This window comes from Bombyx mandarina, chromosome 20 (assembly GCF_030267445.1).
Source record: "Bombyx mandarina strain Sakado chromosome 20, ASM3026744v2".
NCBI classification, from domain to species: Eukaryota; Metazoa; Arthropoda; class Insecta; order Lepidoptera; family Bombycidae; genus Bombyx; species Bombyx mandarina.
This window is the reverse complement of record NC_143226.1, coordinates 6,303,858-6,324,261: the sequence shown is the minus strand read 5'-3', so window position 1 is coordinate 6,324,261 and position 20,404 is coordinate 6,303,858. Positions and strand designations below refer to the sequence as shown.

The following is a 20,404-nucleotide window of genomic DNA, read 5'->3' as shown; positions in this document are numbered from 1 at the left end:
ACTTTGAGAAAAAAAAAACCATTGATTACTTTTCGTTCAGTTTATATTTCATTAACTTTATGTAACGCAAGCACTTTCGGGCATGTGCCGATACGAAAACTTTTAATCAAGCCTACAATAAAATATCATTTTTCAAAATGGTAACCTTCCGTTATGCTGAACGATTTCTTTTATATGGCAACTCTTTTCATGCTATAGCTTCATGCATAATTTATTTTTCAAAGCCCAATGTCTGCCCAATTATGAGGTAGTCTTGTTATAATTTAATCACAAAAGGAATTCAGCACCAAAGTTTTAGGATTTTTACGTTTTCATCTCTGCCTTTGAACATTGACATTTGTGATCTCTCTGTTGTTGGGAAAGTTGTTTATTTCCTTGCTCGTATTAAAAAGAAAACTATTTAGAATATTGTATTTAAAATACTGATCTGAAATGTGGTATCTAATTTTTTAAGCGCCTTCCAATAAACAAGAGGACGGAAGTATGTAATTGCTCAGAGGCTTTTTTTTTTTAAATTTAGAATGCGCTCTACTATTCTTTGACGATCTATGTAAACTAGTCGTAAGGAACTTAACACTTTCCATGTTCAAATGACGTAAACGCTATATCTGTCAATTATCGCCATAATCATACAAAATAATGCACCAGGGAACTCTCTAGAAGTCTCAAGAGAGTTCTTTAAACTACATTAAACGTTCGCTATCGAGGACAATACTGTTTCGTCAGTAATTATAATAAAATAATATGCATGATTTATTATCTATATATACATAATTATTAAAAAATTGTGATTTTTGCGTTTGTTGTATAAAAATAATAATACGAAGCACGTCACTCCCAAAGGGCGGTGAAAGGATTCATGCAGACATTCATAAGAAAACAAAGGTCATAACGAAATAATAAGTCAAAAATATACTTTTGTCAAAGAAATTTTATTCAAAGTTATTTTGAGATCAAAGCACTTATGATTTGAAGATTGAAAAAAAAATAATGGCATTAAAGACGAAATCATTAATAGATTTACGTTCACGTCCCTTTGGGAGGGCTAAAGTATTTTTCTCCTAAATACGATCGGTCTGATCTAAACGGCACGTCGCTGTAAATCATCGAGTCTGTGTTTTCGTGAGTATTCGATAATGAAGCGATAATCACTATTGTAAATTCAGCACTTTTATCTTACACTAACTTTATTCCCCTAGAGTAATTTCGCACAATATAAGGTAAAAGATTTATAAAGCTTCATTATAATTACAAAGCGAACAAAATGTAGATAGATAGTCAACCATGATTCCTCTTCAATTAGTGGCTACCTTCATTTTTGTGTTAAATACAACTGGAATCAAACTAATACCGAAACTGACTCGCCGATCACAATACCTTTAAAGATGAAACTAATATACAACGTTAAAATGTACTACTACATTTCGTTAGTCAATCAATAAAAAAATAAATCCAGCACATGGCAATCCTATTAAAATTTTCCCCAGTTTAGAAATTCGTTTCTGAAATAGAATTTTTATTAGCTATGTCGCCAGTGGCTGTTTAACTCTGCCAATACCGGTCCCAAAAGCCCGGAGAGGAGAGTTGAGTTGCAGTTCGGCCTTTCCACTGTAGAAGAGTCAACGCCGAATGTCGGCCGGCGGTTAATTAGCCGGACCCAAATAAGGCTTCAACGGCCTCAAAACTAAAGCTCTTCCAAATGCACTGCCGTAGAAGGATGCGGGACCCCACCATGTCTATTCTCCTAAGAAAGCCTCATGAGGCCACGACCACTGGGGATTATCGACGGAAGGAGGAGTAGCCTAAAGTATCAGAACGCCTTAAAATAAAACGTGGATGGATTCGAAGTTTCGCGAATGTCGACAATCGTTGGTCTTCCGATATTCCAGATAAAGAATCGACTTCAGAATATAGCCTACTGAATATAGTTTCAAAATATCTTGCCCAAGGACATTGACTGCTTAATTGCAGATCTAGACAGGGCACCTTACCAGAAGGTAAGTGCTAAAATACCTGCAGACAACATGACGTTTGCAAATTGATTGCCAAATATATTTTATCTTTCAAAGGTATTGGGAGTGGCAAATCAATTAATACGATTACATACAAACATAAACATGAGTTATAATTAATTTCTTATCTTTCCAGACTGAAAAAAAAAACTATTTATTCTTAACTAAATATATGAATTATAAATCTTGTACTTAATATTATGCTTTTTGAGTAGTTTTGTCACGAAAGTTTCTAATTTATTTACATAAGTATTATTAGTATAGATAATAATTATGATTAGAAATTAACTATACATCGATTATTGCTTGCGATTCTGATATCCAAAATGTGTATTGGGCACATTTTTGTTTATCACTTTTGTTCAGTCTTCTTATGAAAAAATATTTTATGTCTGCTTATCGTGATACACCGTGTGATATCATTGTGATACAGCTTCCAAAAACCTATCGTTTTTTGCTTGTACTCACAGATGCTCATTATTAGTTACCCTCAAATAGAGGGTGTAAAAGTAACAATCTCGAAATCGAAATAACAATGTTATTCTTTCCGGAGCATAACAGAATAACAATTTTCATTTCAGTTACTTAAGACTCAGACGTAAGTCTTACTCTCTTACTCTCTTACTGGAGCTTAACCAATCTGATATAAGAAGACTATTACAAAGTTTCTTTCACAATAAAAACACAAATCTCATGATTGACAGACTTCTTATGGCAAATTGATAAAGCTGTGATAACTTATTATGAATAAGGTCACCGGTCATTTTAGTGTTTGGATGAAAAAGCAATTTATGTGTCCGTTGACTCCGAGTGCCAGTTGCATATTAATTGACATTTTGACATTTACATGCGGTGCTAAATTACGGAACATGTTTCAATAAAAAAAATGTAAACATATTTTAAGTGTCATCATGTGAAAAATGAACTTCATTGCCCCTCTCATTTTTGGGAATGTTGCCAATACACCCAAAATACCCTATTAACACATTCAACACTATCTTGATTTTGAGTTGTACATCAATATTTAGTTGAATTTTATTTATACAATTGAGAAGATCAGACAAAAAACATTTTTTCATTCAGAAAATGTTACTATTATTAACTAATTTAACAATTTCTTTATAGACTATCATGGACATATATACGACCAATAGAACATGCAAATGTGTTTTTAGCATTTTAATAAGTGAAATACATTTGTCTGTTCATGTGCTAAGTTTGATGCAACAATGTCTTAATATTACATGCACATTTCCATAAATTTCCAGAGCTCGAATTAAAAAGTTTCAAAGCTCTTCTATCTATTCTAAATGTTTATTAAAATGTAACAAAACTACTAAAAAAATACAATGCAAGTTAAAATTCCAATGGACCCTATGTACGGTACTGAAATTACAAAATAACGTTTTTTGTATCATGCCTGAAAATTTTGTGATTAATTACTAGTATAGTAAAAGAAAAATATTTAGAAAAAAGTATTAAAAATGTATCCACAGTCCTCCAAATTTTTTTTTTTAATTCTGTCCGACTTTGTTCATTTCTTATGCATTCAAACGTCTACATAGGGACCACCGATTGCAGTTTTCACTTCAAATAGGCTCCGCAGTCATGATTTCAGCACTGTGATGTCGAAATAAATAGTTCACTTACACACTATTGAGTTGTTTATTGTTCACAACCGATTACGACGGTTTCTAATAGCTCTAAGGCGCGCACGGCGCAACCTCGCGGATTATATGTCCCCGTTCTGACTGATCCCAATTCTCTTGATGAATTCTTCTTGAAGCATCACGGTTTTGATCATATTCGGATGGGCTCCATATGAGAGAGTTTGATCTGGAGTCGAACAGTATTGTTGGGTGCCATCTGTTAGGATAACCTGACCGTTGCTGATAGATGTTGTTGTGTCAATAGAGTTCCAGTAGTTTTCACTTGGGGATGTGCTGTTGACTCCGGGTGGGGGTGCTGCTGGAGCACCTGTGTACCTAAAGTAAGGATTCTTCAAATCCAATGTGTTTGATGAAGATATATTTGTACCTTCTAAGTTCACTTCCATTGTCACATCATAGCTCTGGCGCTTGTTTGCCAACAAAAGCACTCGACCTGTAAGAGCTTGACCTTGTTTAGCAAATATAGGTGTCTCAAGCAAACACCGCACTTGATACCAATGCGTTAAAGGTTCCGTTGGTGCAGTTGATAACCATATGTGCTGTGTTCCCCCAGCAAATAAAACATCAAACCAGAAAGCTAATCCGTGACAAGTACCAGATTGGGTTAGTTCAAATCTAAAGGGTACCTCTATACGATGTAAGTCAGTTTCATGAGCATTTAAGAAGTCAACAACGTGTCTAACAGACCGAGACATGCATATGCGTACATCAAATGTGTCAACTATAGGCTGTCTAAAGTATTCTTTCATAGCAGCTGTGCGTAACGCACTCAGGTCAACCCCATGGAAGCACACTTGATACCAAAAGTTAGCCTTATTATACTGTTCCATGAATAATGCATCATCAGTGAATGGTGCTATATGGAGATCACCTCTCGTTGGATACATATTACCATTCGGTTTTAGCCATTTCTTCGCATGTAAATATGTCTCTAACATACGTTCATTGTACAACATGTAACCCATCGGTTCAGAGATTATTATATCAACACTTTCTGGTAATTCAATTTCTTCAATTTTACCCGCTATGACTGTGATACGATCATGTAAACTGTTCGCTCTGACTAGGGCCTGTGCGTGATGCGCCATGTTGCTGGCTTCTACTGCGTAAACCTTCCGAGCACCTGCCTGGGCCGCGAAAAACGAAAGTATCCCGGAGCCTGCCCCAACATCCAAGACCACTTTGTTTTTGAAATCGTTCACATTAGACAATATGGCGCGCTGATATGTACTCGTTCTGACATAGTCCTGCATCATGTTCTGTTGCTGACTCAGGTAACCATAAAACTGGAAGTACTGCATCGCCGACGAGTCTTCGGTCCTGACCGTGAAAACTGAGGACGACCTGCCCGCCTTGACTTTGCTGACGAGCAGATGGAAACTCTGGCAGTCTGCGTCGGATGCCAGTTTGAAAAATAGCGTTTCATTGTCTATCGTAAATATGTATGACTGTCCGGCCACGCGGGAACACTCACTCTGGCTATGAACAGGAAACTCCAGCACCTCCTGCGCGAGCACAGGATCAGCACGTATCACTTTCACACTCAGCCCTTGCGGGTCGTAGTCCACGTTTACGTTCGTCGGGAAATTGAATCGAGGCGTCAGAACGCCATCGCTGTTGACGGTCGACACCGTCACGCCGCGAAACGTGTTCGCCATTTTATAAAAACGTTTTGGTTAGTTGGATGTTTTGTTATTAAATCACACGTTTTATTGCAAACAAAGAGAAATGCCGTTGAAAAGTTTACAGGGCCGGCGCAAAATCGATCACTCACAAACTTCCTCTCCCTCCTTTTGTCTATGCACGACAGCAGGGACAGCGTGTTATTTTTTTTCTTTCAAAAATTGGCATCTGGTTTTGACAGAACCATTTTTGAATATTTGTTATGAATCAACAAATCACGACGAATAAAAGATAATTGTCAATGTGTCAATTTAATAAAACAAAACAAGCACTTTTCACTTATTTTAGAAAATAAATCTTGACTAAAAAATAGTTTCAACCAACATTTTACGAAACCCAAAACTGTGTTACTAAATGTAAAAACCATAGAATATGTACTGTTTTCTACACATATACTATTCTAAAGGTATTGCTGCTTGATATTTGTATTTTATTATATTACCAAAAACCGTTGATTTCTATTACTTTCAATAAAAGTCAATGTAGAGCTCAAAAATGTCCATCATAAAAAGCTAGTCTAAAAGTCTAGGTGAAAAATTTGAGGCAGTGGTTTGGTTGCAACATTACCTCAGTCCAATTATTATCAAGCAGGTGGTTTTAAAAGTTAGGATTTTATTGTTTAAAGGGAAAAATTCAGTTGAAGAAAAAGTAATTAGACCACAGACAATTGTGTTCACTTTATTTTTAATACATTTAATCTTTGTTAAAAATAATACACTAAAATTATGGCGGACGAATGGACAAAGATATATACATATATCCAAAATAAATAAAAAAAAAAAGTGAGCGTCACGGGATGCCTGGCAGATGTGAAACGTCGACATTATTTTGTAAAAGTAATATGCAGAAAAGAATAGATTGTGATAGGAACTAAATATGTCATAATGATAAAATAAAATATGTATTACGAAAAAATTATTTGTTTTCAAGTAAAACACAAGTTATGTGTACTGTAGTAAACAACACTGTATACACTACGGAGTATAGACTATAGGTATCCGAGCTCAGTGTAGCGAGAGAGATGGATTAACGCCGGATCGAGTGGGAGAGGATCGCACAATCGATTGCGCATGGCGACTCGTCGCCACGGTATGCGTCGCCACGCCAGAAATCGGTTTTACGTGCGGCTATAGATGTTTCACATCAACTTAAATTAAACTTCTCGATCATAAAACCTATTTTTAACTTGAGAGATTCCCAGAGAGCATAAGATCCAACTTTTTTTTATTCCTTTCTTAAAATGGCAGCGAAAACAGTTTTTATACAGTCATAATGAAATTATTATAGGTCTATACCAAGAAAAAGGTCTATGGAAATTATGCTATGAATTCCGGAAACGGTACCGTAACGACAGTTGTTCATTTGTCAATGTCAAAAACATGTTTATTTGGAGAGGTTATGATTTACCTTACATGTTGTGTTCTGGTTTAGTGTGGATAGGACTCGGTTCTCTTTTTCGGTTATTTAGTATTCGTATAATTTCCGAAAATGAGTAAAAAGCTGAAAGATTTGAAGTGGGAAACTGTTCCACTAGAAGGCTTTCCAGCTTCCGTCACAGATAAGCTGCATGGTTTTGTAGGTCTTGAAGAATGCACCTCTTACGGTCTGGACAGGGAAAACAGGAAGCCGAAAAAAGTATTTCTAAAAACTTCTATCTACAAGGTCTCATAATTGTAAGTTCGTTACATGTTGTAACCTCCTCAATTGTTTTACAGCACAAAGAAAATGCAAATAAGAGAAAAAGCGAAGCAAAATGCACCAAAGCACAACAACCAGTAAAAAAGCTTAAATTAAGTAATGGTTTTATAGTTGAAACTTGTAATACCTCCACTCCGTCACTAAGTAATGAAATAGCAACAAGCAATGTCTATGATCAAAAAATTAAAGGAAAGAAACCAATAAAAGAAATGAATATTAAAAAAAAGAAACATAAATTAGGGGAAATTACGTCTTCACAGTCCGACGTTACTCCTCAGGATATGTTAGCTTGGGCTGAGTTCCAGCTGCCAGATTCAATCATGAAAGCACTGACTGAAATGGGCTTTAAGCAACCAACAAAAATTCAGCAACTGTCATTACCTGCAGCCATACATGGTAAATATTCAAAGTGATGTTGTTTCTTGATTTTATATATAGGGTGATGCAAACAGATTAAAAAGTCCCATTAAATGACATTGAGGGGTCAAAGGCTATTTGTTTAAAGCAGCATTTTCCTTAAAAAGCGATATTTCTCTTTGTAATTCAAATTTCGATTTATATGGTATTAGTATCAACAGTTTGATGGTTTCAGTTGAACTTCAATTAGGTTAACTTCATTTAATAGCTAAAGAAGTTTTTTGGTTATGATGTTTTTTCCAAATTTTAAATTTTCAACCTTTGATATGACTTTTTTAGTAAATACTTGGCTCAAAGTACTTTAGGTCTGGCCCATGGTTTCTTCCAATAAAAATATATTTTGTTTTTTATTTTATTTTTGGCCCTCTACTAAATGCATATAAAAAAATATTTACAGGACGAAGAGATATTCTTGGAGCGGCCGAGACAGGTAGTGGTAAAACCTTAGCTTTCGGTCTACCTATATTATCAGGAATACTAGACCTAAAAGAAAAAGCTGATCAAAAAGGCTTAGATGTTTATGACATACCATACAAAAAGACATCTGCCAAAAAGAAAACAGAAGAGAAAGAATTGAAAAAGAGTAACAAAATCAGTAAAAACAAGGTGCAAATTAAAAAAGATAACACTAGTAATAAAGATTCTGAAGAAGGTTATGGTAGTTCAGAATCAACTGATAAAATGAAACATAAAGAAAAGAAAAGATATAAAGCTGCAGAAGATTATTTAGAAGAATATGAAATTCCAATCAAAAAAAGGAATGACTCTGATGAAGGTAATGATTCAGATGGTGAGAACTATGTTCATCTATCTGATATGCTGGATTCAGATGATTTGAAAGATGAAAGTGATGACAATGAACAGTCTGAGGATGATTTGGAATCTTCTGAAAATGATCAGTCTGATAATGATAAAAATGAAGAATTAAGTGATTATGGAAACCAATCAGATAGTAATGAGAGTGATGAAGGATTGGATGTTAATGCTAGTGATGTGGATTCCACTGATGGTCATGAAATGGATGTTGGGGATGGTGAGGATGACAAGTTACAAAGTCAAGGTAAGCATATAAAAGATTTATAAAAAATAAATAATAATAATATACAAAGAAACAGCTATTTAAATGAATAATAATAATAACCGTCATCACGTAGACTATACATTAGACACTGTATAGCCATCATACTAAGACTATACATAAATAATAAAAGTCTTACGTTAAGGACGTTTTTTCCCAGTTAGGGTACTCCTCCCCATCGTCCCATAAGGAACTTTGTTCCAAAAATATCACAACCTTGTTATTTACAGGAACGGGCCTGGTCAAAGTGGTAGATGATGTGAAATTGCCACCTCACATGGAGGTCAGGACCGGCAAACCTTTATATGCACTGATACTAACTCCGACCAGAGAACTGGCTATGCAGGTCAGCAGGCATTTGATGGCTGTAGCCAAGTACACAGGTTAGTTTATTAGAAGGAAATATGGAGGATCCATTACCCGATGGTGGTCCCGTAGATTCGCTGCCGTCTTCTGGAAAGCAATACCCTTATCTATCCTGATCCGGGTTCCTTTTCGGGCGGGGATCTGCCGTCGGGAGAGGTGGTCCGACATAACTCGGCCCGATCCCACACCAGCTGGCTATCCGCAAACTGGATTTCCCACCGTAAAAACCAAGAGGGCGCATTTCACATTAGGAAATTAGATTGTGCACCGTTATATGGATATAGTGAGAAAAGATTTTCCTTCGTAATTTTTCGGAAAAGTTCGTATTTATCGTGCTTTCTGGAATTGCTTCAGTACCCATCATAGAGCCGTAGGGGTAAGTAGCATCAGCAGACCAATATATCTATCTATACCAGCCGTACTCGCTCGCTTCGCTGGGCATTTAAAATTAACATTATTATTTATTGTCATTATTATTAGGGAGTCCAACACTCTTATAAATATTAGCCTATCCATTAAGTATATGTATTTTCTACATGGATACCAAGTTTCAAGTCAATCGGGTGCATGGTTCAGTAGTTATAACGAAATATCCGTAAAACCCACTGTAGATTTATATATTAGTATATATATAGAGTGGATAATACGCAATTCAAATATTCGCTATAGTTTTAATCATATTCTCAGATTACATATAAAAAGGTTGTATATCGATGCCGAAACCTCGAAAACGCTTAAAAAATCCAGTTCAAGGAATTATATTTAATATTTACCCATACTTCATATTGGAAAATAGCAAATTCAAAAATAACAACAACTCAATTAATAATTGTTATGGTTGTAACATCTCTATATTATAAAATGACATTATTCATTTTGACATTTTACACTAAGCAATTAAGATCTTTATTAATGAATATGAAAATTTCACTCATTTAATACGATCATTCATTGACAGTTTGGGTGTCATCGTATTCCGATAAAGATCTGAGTTTTCCCGAAGGAAAATAATTTCACACTACATCTTTTTTTTTTATTTATTGGTTAAATGGGTGGACGAGCTCACAGCCTACCTGGTGTTAAGTGGTTATTGGAGCCCATAGACATCTACAACGTAAATGCGCCACCCACCTTGAGATATATGTTCTAAGGTCTCAAGTATAGTTACAACGGCTCCCCATCCTTCAAACCGAAACGCATTACTGCTTCAGGGCAGAAATAAATGGGGCGGTGGTACCTACCCGTGCGGACTCACAAGAGGTCCTACCACCAGTTATTACGCACATCTATACATAATAATATATTGATTTTACACAATGTCCATCCATCTTCACAATTTCAACATCAACCAGGCAGTGCTTTAACCAGCGGCAAATAAATAATTAGTACTAAGAATAAAAACCGCATTGGGATGTAACTCATAAATCTTTTATGTGTTTAATATATTTCAATTTCTATATCTCAAAGTCAAAGTCTAGTTCAAAGTCTTCATAACTGTATTTTAGGTATAAGAATCGCGACAATAGTTGGAGGTCTGGCCGCGGTGAAGCAGGAACGGGTGCTCGGCAAAGGGCCAGAGATCGTGGTCGCCACCCCGGGCAGGCTGTGGGAGCTACTGTCCCAGGGGCAGCCACATCTACAACAACTTTCAACCGTCAAGTGAGTGCAGTAAAGCTCGTTTTTAATCGGTGTTAAGATAGGGACAGCATAAAAGAAATCGCACATAAAATAATAATGAGGACTTTTAATTGGCTTTTTGTTTCTATGATTGTTATATTAATATATTATGTTGGGTTGGCTGTTGGTTCTCTTTATAATAAATAAATAAATATGAAACTTCATAAATATCGTCGCTTAATAAACACATTTATTATTAAATTATAATAATTAAACATATATTTATTATACATTTATTATTAAAATCACACACTAATCAAACTGTTTTGTTGATTAAAAACAGTTAAGGTTCTCGTTAGATTGCCAATAAAACCAAATCGATTGACAAACAGAGAAAACAGTATTTAACCCTTTTTGCTTCGTTTATTAATATACTTACTCTCAATCTCGTACCAGATTCCTGGCCATCGACGAGACCGACCGCATGATAGAGAGGGGCCACTTCGAGGAGCTTCAACCCTTGCTGGAGAGGCTCAACGCGGATGACGACCGCCGCAGTACAAGGCAGAACTTCGTCTTCTCGGCAACCCTGACCATGGTGCACGAACTGCCCGCGCACATGCGGGGCAAGAAGGTATGATGCAATCAATGATCAGATGAACCGTCCATCTGATGGAAACTGGCACCATCAATCCAGATCGAGGACCAGTCATACAATGCTGCTTGTCATCGAAGTCTTTTTTTTTTTAGACATTTACAACGCATATGCGCCACCCACCTTGAGCTATGAGTTCTAAGGTCTCAAGTATAGTTACACAGGCTGCCCCACTTTTCAAACCGAAACGCAGTACTGCTTCACGGCAGAAATAGGCGGGATGGTGGTACCTACCCACGCGGACTCACAAGAGGTCAAGAGAGAAGTAGCTTCAATGGCATTTTTTTTTCTACCTAAATCTGCCATCTGGGTGATTGCCAGCGTAACCTTAACTAGTAGGTGAGCTCACTAAAACTTATACCACAAGGTGGGTGGCGCATTTACGCTGTAGATGTCCATGGGCTCTAGTGACCACTTTACACCAGGTGGGCTGTGAGCTCCGTCCATTCATCTAAGCAATAAAAAAAACACTGTTAAAGTTACGTGACAGTTAGGTGTGTGTAATTTTTTTTACTACGATTCCTTCTCTATATCAGGTGACAAAGCGAGGGAAGATATTAAACAGGAAAGTGGACAAGATGACATCGCAGCAGAAAATCAATAGATTAGTCAAAATGATTGGCATGACCGATCCCAAGGTGGTCGACATCACCGCGCAAAACCTGGGTAAGCCGACGCCGCTGGTGCCGCAGCGTCAAGGTACAGTATGCGCGCGAGTTCATGTCCATTGGGGCCAGAGGCGACGCGAGGGGGACAGCTCGCCCCGCCTTCACCCTCCTCCCCCATTTATCTGACGTCGAGTGTTGTCCTGACGGTAGTGATGCGCGCTTATCGATATCGAAAATTTACGCTAACGCTATTTTGTTATTTAACCATGACTACACCGCTTCCAACAAGTTCAGGCAAAAAAAAAACTACTGAATAAAGATACATACTGATTCCGACTCTGATCTGTCGGTTGCCTTTTCATTTGATAGAGGAATATAAAATTGGAATTTAAACAATATTTTTTTTTATTAGAAATAAATAAGTAATTACTTATCACATTTATTTTATTTCATAATTTGCAAAATTACCTTAAGTTATTACACATTAAACCAAATTGAAAGCTTTGACTAAATCGGTAGTTATTATCGACATTACCATAATTAACTAGGTCACAGCACTACTGCATTCCTCAGGATGGACATGAACTCGCGCGCCTACTGTAGACTGGCCCACTGAGTTTCTCGCCGGATATTCTCAGTGGGTCGCGTTTCCGATCCTGTGATAGATTCTGCGAAGCACGGCTCTTGCTAGGGTCAGTGTTAGCACCACTCAGGTTTGAGCCCCTTGAGCTCACCTACTAGTTAAGGTTACGCTGAAATAGCCTCTAAAGGCTATCAGTTTAGGTAGGAAAAAAAAAAGGATTCTTCCACTGACATTGTCATTAGACGCCTGCAGCTTTAGCACTGGGGGCACGCATAGAGACCCTGGTAACCGCATTCCTAGAACTTAAACACTTCAAGGTTTTTTTTATATTGCCTGTGTAGGCAGACGGGCATGTGGCCCACCTGATGGTGAGTGGTTACCGTTGCTCAAGGACTTCAGCAATGCCAGGGGCAGAGCCAAGCCGCTGCCTACCGTTAAATACTCTCCACAAGCCTCGTTTGAAGAAGGACATGTCATAGCACTCGGGAAACACCCTGAAACACTGCGAAAATGTGAAAAGTTATCAGCAAAACAGCCGCCCCGGTGAAATTGGAAAGGCTTTTGAGGCCCCAGTGTTGAAAAAAACCGTCTACTGATCAACATTCTTTTCTTGCACTAATACCGTCTTCTCGTTGAGTTAGTTGCGGGGTCGTGTGGTCCACGTGCCCTAAACTAGACGTGGTCGGACACCACGGAGCTGGAAACCAGTAAAGCAGCTTATGGTCTTGGGACAGGTGCTGCAGAGACCCTGACGGAGAGCAGGATCACCTGCTCCGTGCAGCACAAGGACGCGTATCTGTACTACGTGCTGAAGAGGCACCCCGGCAGGACGATCGTGTTCTGCAACTCCATCGGATGCGTCCAGAGGTGAATTAGCCCAAGGCCATTTTTTTTAAGTTTTTTTTTTAAAGTGATTTTATGACCTGGTAACTAAGACCTTTAAGTCATATCTTATTATAATGTATTTTCCTATTTTTATGAAAAATGATAATATGGAGTGAAGTGAAATGAAATTAAGATGATTAATTTGAAACATTAATCAACTGGGATGAAATTAAATGAAATGAGGTGATATGGGATGAAATATAATCTCAGTAAAGTGGTGGTCATTTACTGAGATTTTTTCAGTGGACTTTTTGGAGGATCCCGAGAAGTTACGTCCAGCGGCCTTATTTCATTTTCCCACATTTGTGCACTTTCACATATATTAAACAGTTAATAAACCACCGTTATTACACATTTAAACCTGAAGAAACACTAAATACACAAAATAAAACAAATCACACAACTTCACTCCTCGCGTTCCCGCCAAAAAGTCATTTTTAAGTTTTCACGTCCTTGTAGGCAGTCGCGTATACGGCCCACTTGAAAATACTGATCAGCAGCTCTATCACTGTGAATTCTCCGCAAACCTCGTTTGGTAGAGGGCGTATCATAGCGCTCGTAAGCATTGAGAAGGGAAGTTCATTCTATAGTCGGATGGTACGTGGCACAAAATATCTCTGGAAACACACGATGATCTGTTGCTCAATGGCTACGGGAGCCCATGGACATCATGACTGCCGCATCCGTCTCGAGACACGAGACCGAGGTCCGTAACTCGGTAGTGCTCGGTAGGTACTCGGTAGTAACCGATACCCCGGATTCCAACTTTAATTCACCGTGAACATTTTCTTTACAGATTTGTTGTTGTTTGTTCAATTTTGTTGTTGTTGTTTATAGTAGGTTGGGGAAAAAGTCTTTTCGCATTATAGCATGTATGAACTTGTAATAAAATCTCTTTGGCTATACTATTTGTATCTGGCTGGTTTTGGTAACATTAAAAGTTTAAAATTTAAAGAAGATAATTCCAAATTTAAATTGGGAAAATGTGTGATTTTTATTTATTTTTCGTACTGTCAAGATGAGTTAATCTAATGAAGAAATTCGATACATTTTAAAATTTTACTACAAAAAAGGTAAAAAAGCAATGCAAGCCACGAAAAAAATTTGAGATCTTTATGGACCTAGTGCAGTGTCTGTGAGAGTAGCACAAATTTGGTTTAAGCTTTTTCAATCCGGAAATTTTGATGTCAAAGATGCACGTCGCTCTGGTCGCCCTATTACGGATAAAATGGATGCCATTTTTTAAAAAGTAGAGCAAGATCGGCATATCAGTAGTTACGACGTAAATTAAATTTAAAAATGTTGTGAATTTTCTTTAAAAAATGCGAAGAAACTTTTTCACGAAGATGTCTGATGTGGCAAACGGAAATCGACGCGACGATAAACTATGTTTTCCAAAATCCAAAACTACATTAAAGTATAATAGTAGGTATACTCGGTATGAGCGTTAGGATGTTTAATAAACTACCAAAGAAATTAAGAGACTTAGATGATTTTCATTTTAAGAAAAAACTAAAAGATAATCTTATAAGTGAAAATTATAATCACAGGGACGACAGGGAATATTCTTAGGGACGACATTGAAAATAAATGGATTTTTTAATTATTAGTTGAATTATGGATGAATGAATGGTAAATTATATAATATTATAATATCTTGCACTGCACTAAAATTCGCATGTCAAATAATGACAAAGCATACACGCTGCTTTTAACTTATGTAATAACTCATTTTCACTATGCTTAGCGAATAAATGATTTCTTCCTTTCTTTCTTTCCCTAACCTATTATATGCAAAAACTAAATCTAGATGACGTATGTTCGTTACAGGTTAGCGCAGTTATTCGGCATACTGAAATGTCATCCCCTGCCCTTACACGCGAATATGCAGCAGAGACAACGCCTGAAGAACTTGGAAAGGTAAGCCATCGGGATCAAGTCCCCAGTACTAAGAGGAACAGGATCTATTGAGGTTTACGGGGATCCAGGACCGGTCTTTGTGGCGAGGTTTGGGGGACGCCTCTGTCCAGCAGAGGACGTCTGTGGGCTGATAGAGACAGGAACAGAGACTCATATACGTTTATATACATTTTTTTTATTGCTTAGATGGGTGGACAGCCCACCGGGTGTTAAGTGGTTACTAGAGCCCATGGACATCTACAACGTAAATGCGCCACCTACCTTGATATATAAGTTCCAAGGTCTCAGTATAGTTACAACGGCTGCCCTTCAAACCGAAACGCATTACTGCTTCACAGCAGAAATAGGCAGGGCGGTGGTAGCTACCCGTGCGGACTCACAAGATGTCCTACCACCAGTAAAGAAGTTTGCACAAAGTGGGAATGAGTTGCTAGCTCCGGGCATTTCAATATTGCAATAATTGTTACGTTATAATAGTCATTGTTAAAATGAATATTAAAAAAAATCATATATTTAAAAAAAAAAGACATTCCCGCTGAGTTTCTTGCCAGTTCTTCTCAGGACGGAGGCTAGTTTTTTGTGAATTGGGAGTAGTTCTTTTTGACGTTCAACAAGTGGGTACTTTCATTTATCTATCTATCTATATAATTATATAAAAATGAATTGCTGTTCGTTATCTCGCTAAAACTGGAGAACGGCTGGACCGATTTGGCTAATTTTGGTCTTGAATTATTTGTGGCAGTCCAGAGAAGGTTTAAAAGGTTAGATAAATATGAAAATGCTCGGAATTAAATAAAAATAACAATTTTATGTTTTCCTTTGACGTGTCCCCGTCGGAAGGATTCCTTTTGTTTCATTAAAGTTTATTTTATACAAAATTTTAGGTCTTTTATTTATCGATTGAGGCACTACGAAGTCTACCGGGTCACCTAGTGTTGAATAATTTTTTTTGATGAGATTTGATTTTATTTGATGTGAACGTTTTGTTTTTGTGTAGGTTCCGTGATGACAAACACGGTGTGCTGATAGCCACGGATGTAGCTGCCCGCGGGCTCGACATCCCGGACGTGGACCACGTGGTCCACTACCAGGTGCCCAGGACGGCGGAGAGCTACGTGCACCGGAGCGGCCGCACCGCCCGGGCGAGCAAGGAGGGCCTCACCATACTGATGATGGAGCCCTCTGAGGCGTTCCTCTACGCGAAGCTCTGTCAGACCTTGAACAAGAGTAAGCTCCCTCACACTGCAAACATGTCATTACTGGAAGTCGTTTGTAGAGATATTTAATATTATTAGTGGTCTATTTTACTGGTGGTAGGACCTCTTGTGGGTCCGCACGGGTAGGTACCACCACCACCCTGCCTACTTCTGTCGTGAAGCTGTTATGCGTTTCGGTTTGAAGGGTGGGGTAGCCGCTGTAACTATACTTGTGACTTTAGAACTGCTCTCAAGCTGGGTGGCGGCGTTTACGTTCTAGGTGTCAATGGCCTCCAGTAATCACTTAAAACCTGGTGGGCTGTGAGCTCGTCCACCCATCTAAGCAATAAAAAAAAAAAACAAAAAAAGACCAGGGGTCATCAGCTTGTTCCCTCGTGTAAATTGACAATTGAATCTTGATCATCGTCGTGACCTAAAACTAAAACAGTGGGTCGTGACCCTTTTTTTTTTTTTTTTTTTTATTCCTATATAGGGACCGCCAAAAATATTCTCTCTACCGAAGGGGTGGTACTACTCATACTCTCAAAACCACATTGAAATCCTAATAGCAATTGCGGTTCTTTTGAGGTCCATTAATTGTGTCTCCCAGAAACGGAACTGCCCCTGTTCCCGGTACAGTCTCACAGCCTGTCCCCGGTCAAGGAGCTGGTCGGCTTGGCCCGGGACATTGACGCTTTAGAGCTGAAGAAACGCCGCGCGGCCCAGTCCGTTGGATGGAGGGAGAAGGCCGCCAAGGAAATGGACATGATCGTAGACGACGATGACGCGTATCCTTTGGAAAATAGTCAGATGTCGTGATATATACCTCAGTTTGAGATAAGGCAGTGGCTCTCAACCTCCATGTTGCCACATATTGGTGTACAAGCCCTTTGTTGAGTGTATCCCAAGATATCATACGATGTTTTTATCCAAGGTGACCCAGGGAAATTGCATCGCTCGGGTCCGTGCGGGATAATTATACAGCTGTTTGGATAGACACGGGTTAAAAAAGAGCCTCGTGTGGAAATTTAAAAAAAAAAGCTGCGCGTGCAACTTGGTGCACGTGAATGAAGTGAAACTTCTTTCTCGATGTGTAGTATTGTAATTTTCTTCATTTTTCATCCTTAAATTAGTTTGCTCTTGTAATAGGGAATGCTGTGTATAAGAAATGCAACATCTCGAACATTGATGTTATATATTTTTTAAATTATAGATAGTTTTTTTGTATATTCTTCATTAAAATATTGGACGCTACTCCGGTGCTAACACTCGCGCTGGCCTGTACCACGTATACTATGCGCATTCACTCTCGCTCTGTCTCTTTCTATCCCCCCTCCCCGGAAGCGTTGAACGTTTAACGCGACCTTGTTGGAAGTCGCGTTAGAAGTTTCACTTCAAAAATCGAATTTGTTTACCAGGTTTACAGGCACGCTTCCAAAGTGCTGTCGTCGTTGGAACAAGCGTGCAACACTTACTCTCGCTCTGTCTCTTTCTATCCCCCCTCCCCAGGAGCGTTGAACGTTTTACGTAACCTTGTTGGAATCGCGTTAGAAGTTTCTCTTCGAAAACACTTCATTAATACTCATGGGTTTCGTTAAACTGTGTCCGATGTCCTGTGGTCCTTAACGAAACCTTCAGGCCAGTGAAACAGATAGATCCGTCTATCGAGAGGACGCTGCGGGCCAAGAAGCGTCAGCTGGAGACTGCGATGGCGAGGCCGCTGTTCCCGAGAGGGTTCTCTTTCAAGTATCCAACCTTGAACGACCCTACTGCGTTGGAGATGCCCCAAGAGAACGCATTACAGGTCCGTTCTTTTTAATACGTTTTTATTAGCTTCAGACGTATGTATGTTAGTTTGTAACGGAATCTTTGAACATGATTTTGACACCCTTCAAAACGTCGGATTAACTCGAAATTTGGTATACTTATTAAGGACCGATGACAATTCAATATTTAAAAAAAAAATTGGAAGTATTGAAATTCAACTAAAAAAATAGTTTGTATCTTTCTATCTTGTCTATCTTTGTATCTAGCGATGTACCGGTGTTCGAATGTCGCAGGCAGGTACCAATTTTTCTAATGAAATACGTACTCAACAAATGTTCACGATTGACTTCCACGGTGAAGGAATAACATCGTGTAATAAAAATCAAACTCGCAAAATTATAATTTGCGTAATTACTGATGGTAGGACCTCTTGTGAGTCTGCGCGGGTAGGTACCATCACGCCGCCTATTTCTGCCGTGAAGCAGTAATGCGTTTCGGTTTAAAGGCCGGAGCAGCTGTTGTAACTTATACTGAGACCTTAGAACTTATATCTCAATGTAGGTGGCGCATTTACGTTGCAGATGTCTATGGGTTCCAGTAACCACTTAACACCAGGTGGGCTGTGAGCTCGTCCACCCATCTAAGCAATAAAAATAAAATAAAAAGAAAGTCAAGTCTGTATAATTGCAACTCTATTATGACGTCATTTGGGGCCAAAATAATTCAGTATCTATGTATAATTCAATTCAATTCAATAATTCATATTAATAATAATTCAGTAATTTATATAGCGATTCAATTTAAAAAAAATATAAATATTGATGCTTCTTGAATGAATGAATATTAATGTTAAAAGTGAAACCTTACAACTCATCTCTCAAGGTGGATGACGGCATTTACACTGCAGATGTCTATGGGCTCCGGTAACCACTTAAGATCTGGTGGGCAGTGAGCTCGTCCACCCAACCAGACAATAAAAAAAAATTTCAAATATCAGACGATAGACTTGATTATTTCATTAGCGTGCTCAAAAACGACTTAAACATATTCGATAATTTAAAAAATGACAGGTGATGAAAAACGCAATACAATCCGGGGAATTGAAAAAGGACAAGAGAAAATCGAAGAACGCTCCTCTCCTGAAACTGGGCAAAGGAACGAAAAACCACATGAGACCCAAAAAGAGAAATAAAAAAATTTAATAAACAAAAAAAAAAATATGTGACAATTTATGTGTTTTATTTGAATCCTATATTATATCCGTCAAGATCTATATATATAAATGAATTGCTGTTCGTTAGTCTCGCTAAAACTCGAGTACGGCTGGACCGATTTGGCTAATTTTGGTGTTGAATTATCTTTGAAAGTCCAGAGAAGGTTTAAAAGGTAAATAAATATGAAAATGGTCGGAATTAAATAAAAATAACAATTTTGTTTTTCCGTTGATGTGTCCCCCGTCGGACGGATTCCTTTTGTTTGTTTTAAGTTTGAATTATACAAAAGCTTAAGTCTTTTATTTATCGATTGAGGCACTACGAAGTCTGTCGGGTCAGCTAGTAAACAATAAAAAAATGTGGTGTAACGCTAGACAACGTAAAATAGAGGGTTTTTGACAAAAAACTGAATAAGGCCGAGGATAATTTACAATATAGCTCGTGGAGAGTACTTAAGAGTAGGCAGCGGCTTGGCTCTGCCCTTGGCCCTGCTGAAGTCCATGGGCGACAGTAACCACTCATCGTCAGATGCGCTGTATTCTCGTCCGCCTACAAGGGCAATAAAAAAAAGATGTGTGGTGTCGTGGGACACTGGATAGGAACGAAGTTCCTTATGATAAAAATATTAATTTTAAGTTGTATTCGAGGTATAAAGAAATTTATTATTCGGGTATACATTTTGTATTATCATTTTCTTAGTGATTAAAAAAAACTACAAAGTTATCAACTTTATTTTATTCACAATCATTTATAAAAATATATATAATAATAATATACAAAGAAACAGCTATTTATATGAATAATAATAATTACCGTCATCACGTAGACTTTACATTAGACACTATCTATATAGCCATCATACTAAGACTATACATAAATAATAAAAATCTTTTGCTGTTCGTTCCAAGAAGGATTGCTGCCTGATTTTTTAATTGTAAACAAAATCTTTGTATGCCGACTAAATGATTTCAATGCTGTTTTTTTGTGGCTCACCAATTTTATAATTGCTAAACATTTAATTCTCTATTATTATTG

The 20,404-nt window shown here is 37.8% G+C and overlaps 2 protein-coding genes across 2 annotated transcripts; one reads left to right on the top strand and one right to left on the bottom strand.

The window, feature by feature from the left end:
* Nucleotides 1–913: 913 nt before the first annotated feature.
* Nucleotides 914–5,733, bottom strand: Art4 (arginine methyltransferase 4). The gene has a single exon (XM_028183675.2). It carries the CDS (start codon nucleotides 5,338–5,340, stop codon nucleotides 3,745–3,747), a length of 1,596 nt encoding a protein of 531 aa, XP_028039476.1. The 5' UTR covers nucleotides 5,341–5,733; the 3' UTR covers nucleotides 914–3,744.
* Nucleotides 5,734–6,714: 981 nt separating this feature from the next.
* LOC114249938 (ATP-dependent RNA helicase DDX24) lies at nucleotides 6,715–19,383 on the top strand. The gene is made up of 13 exons (XM_028183663.2): nucleotides 6,715–7,000; nucleotides 7,081–7,459; nucleotides 7,878–8,540; nucleotides 8,789–8,941; nucleotides 10,430–10,583; nucleotides 10,998–11,175; nucleotides 11,733–11,862; nucleotides 13,122–13,254; nucleotides 15,103–15,192; nucleotides 16,190–16,419; nucleotides 16,999–17,176; nucleotides 18,027–18,192; nucleotides 19,226–19,383. The coding sequence occupies exons 1-13, from the start codon at nucleotides 6,854–6,856 to the stop codon at nucleotides 19,355–19,357; spliced, it is 2,733 nt and encodes a 910-aa protein (XP_028039464.2). The 5' UTR covers nucleotides 6,715–6,853; the 3' UTR covers nucleotides 19,358–19,383.
* Nucleotides 19,384–20,404: the final 1,021 nt, after the last annotated feature.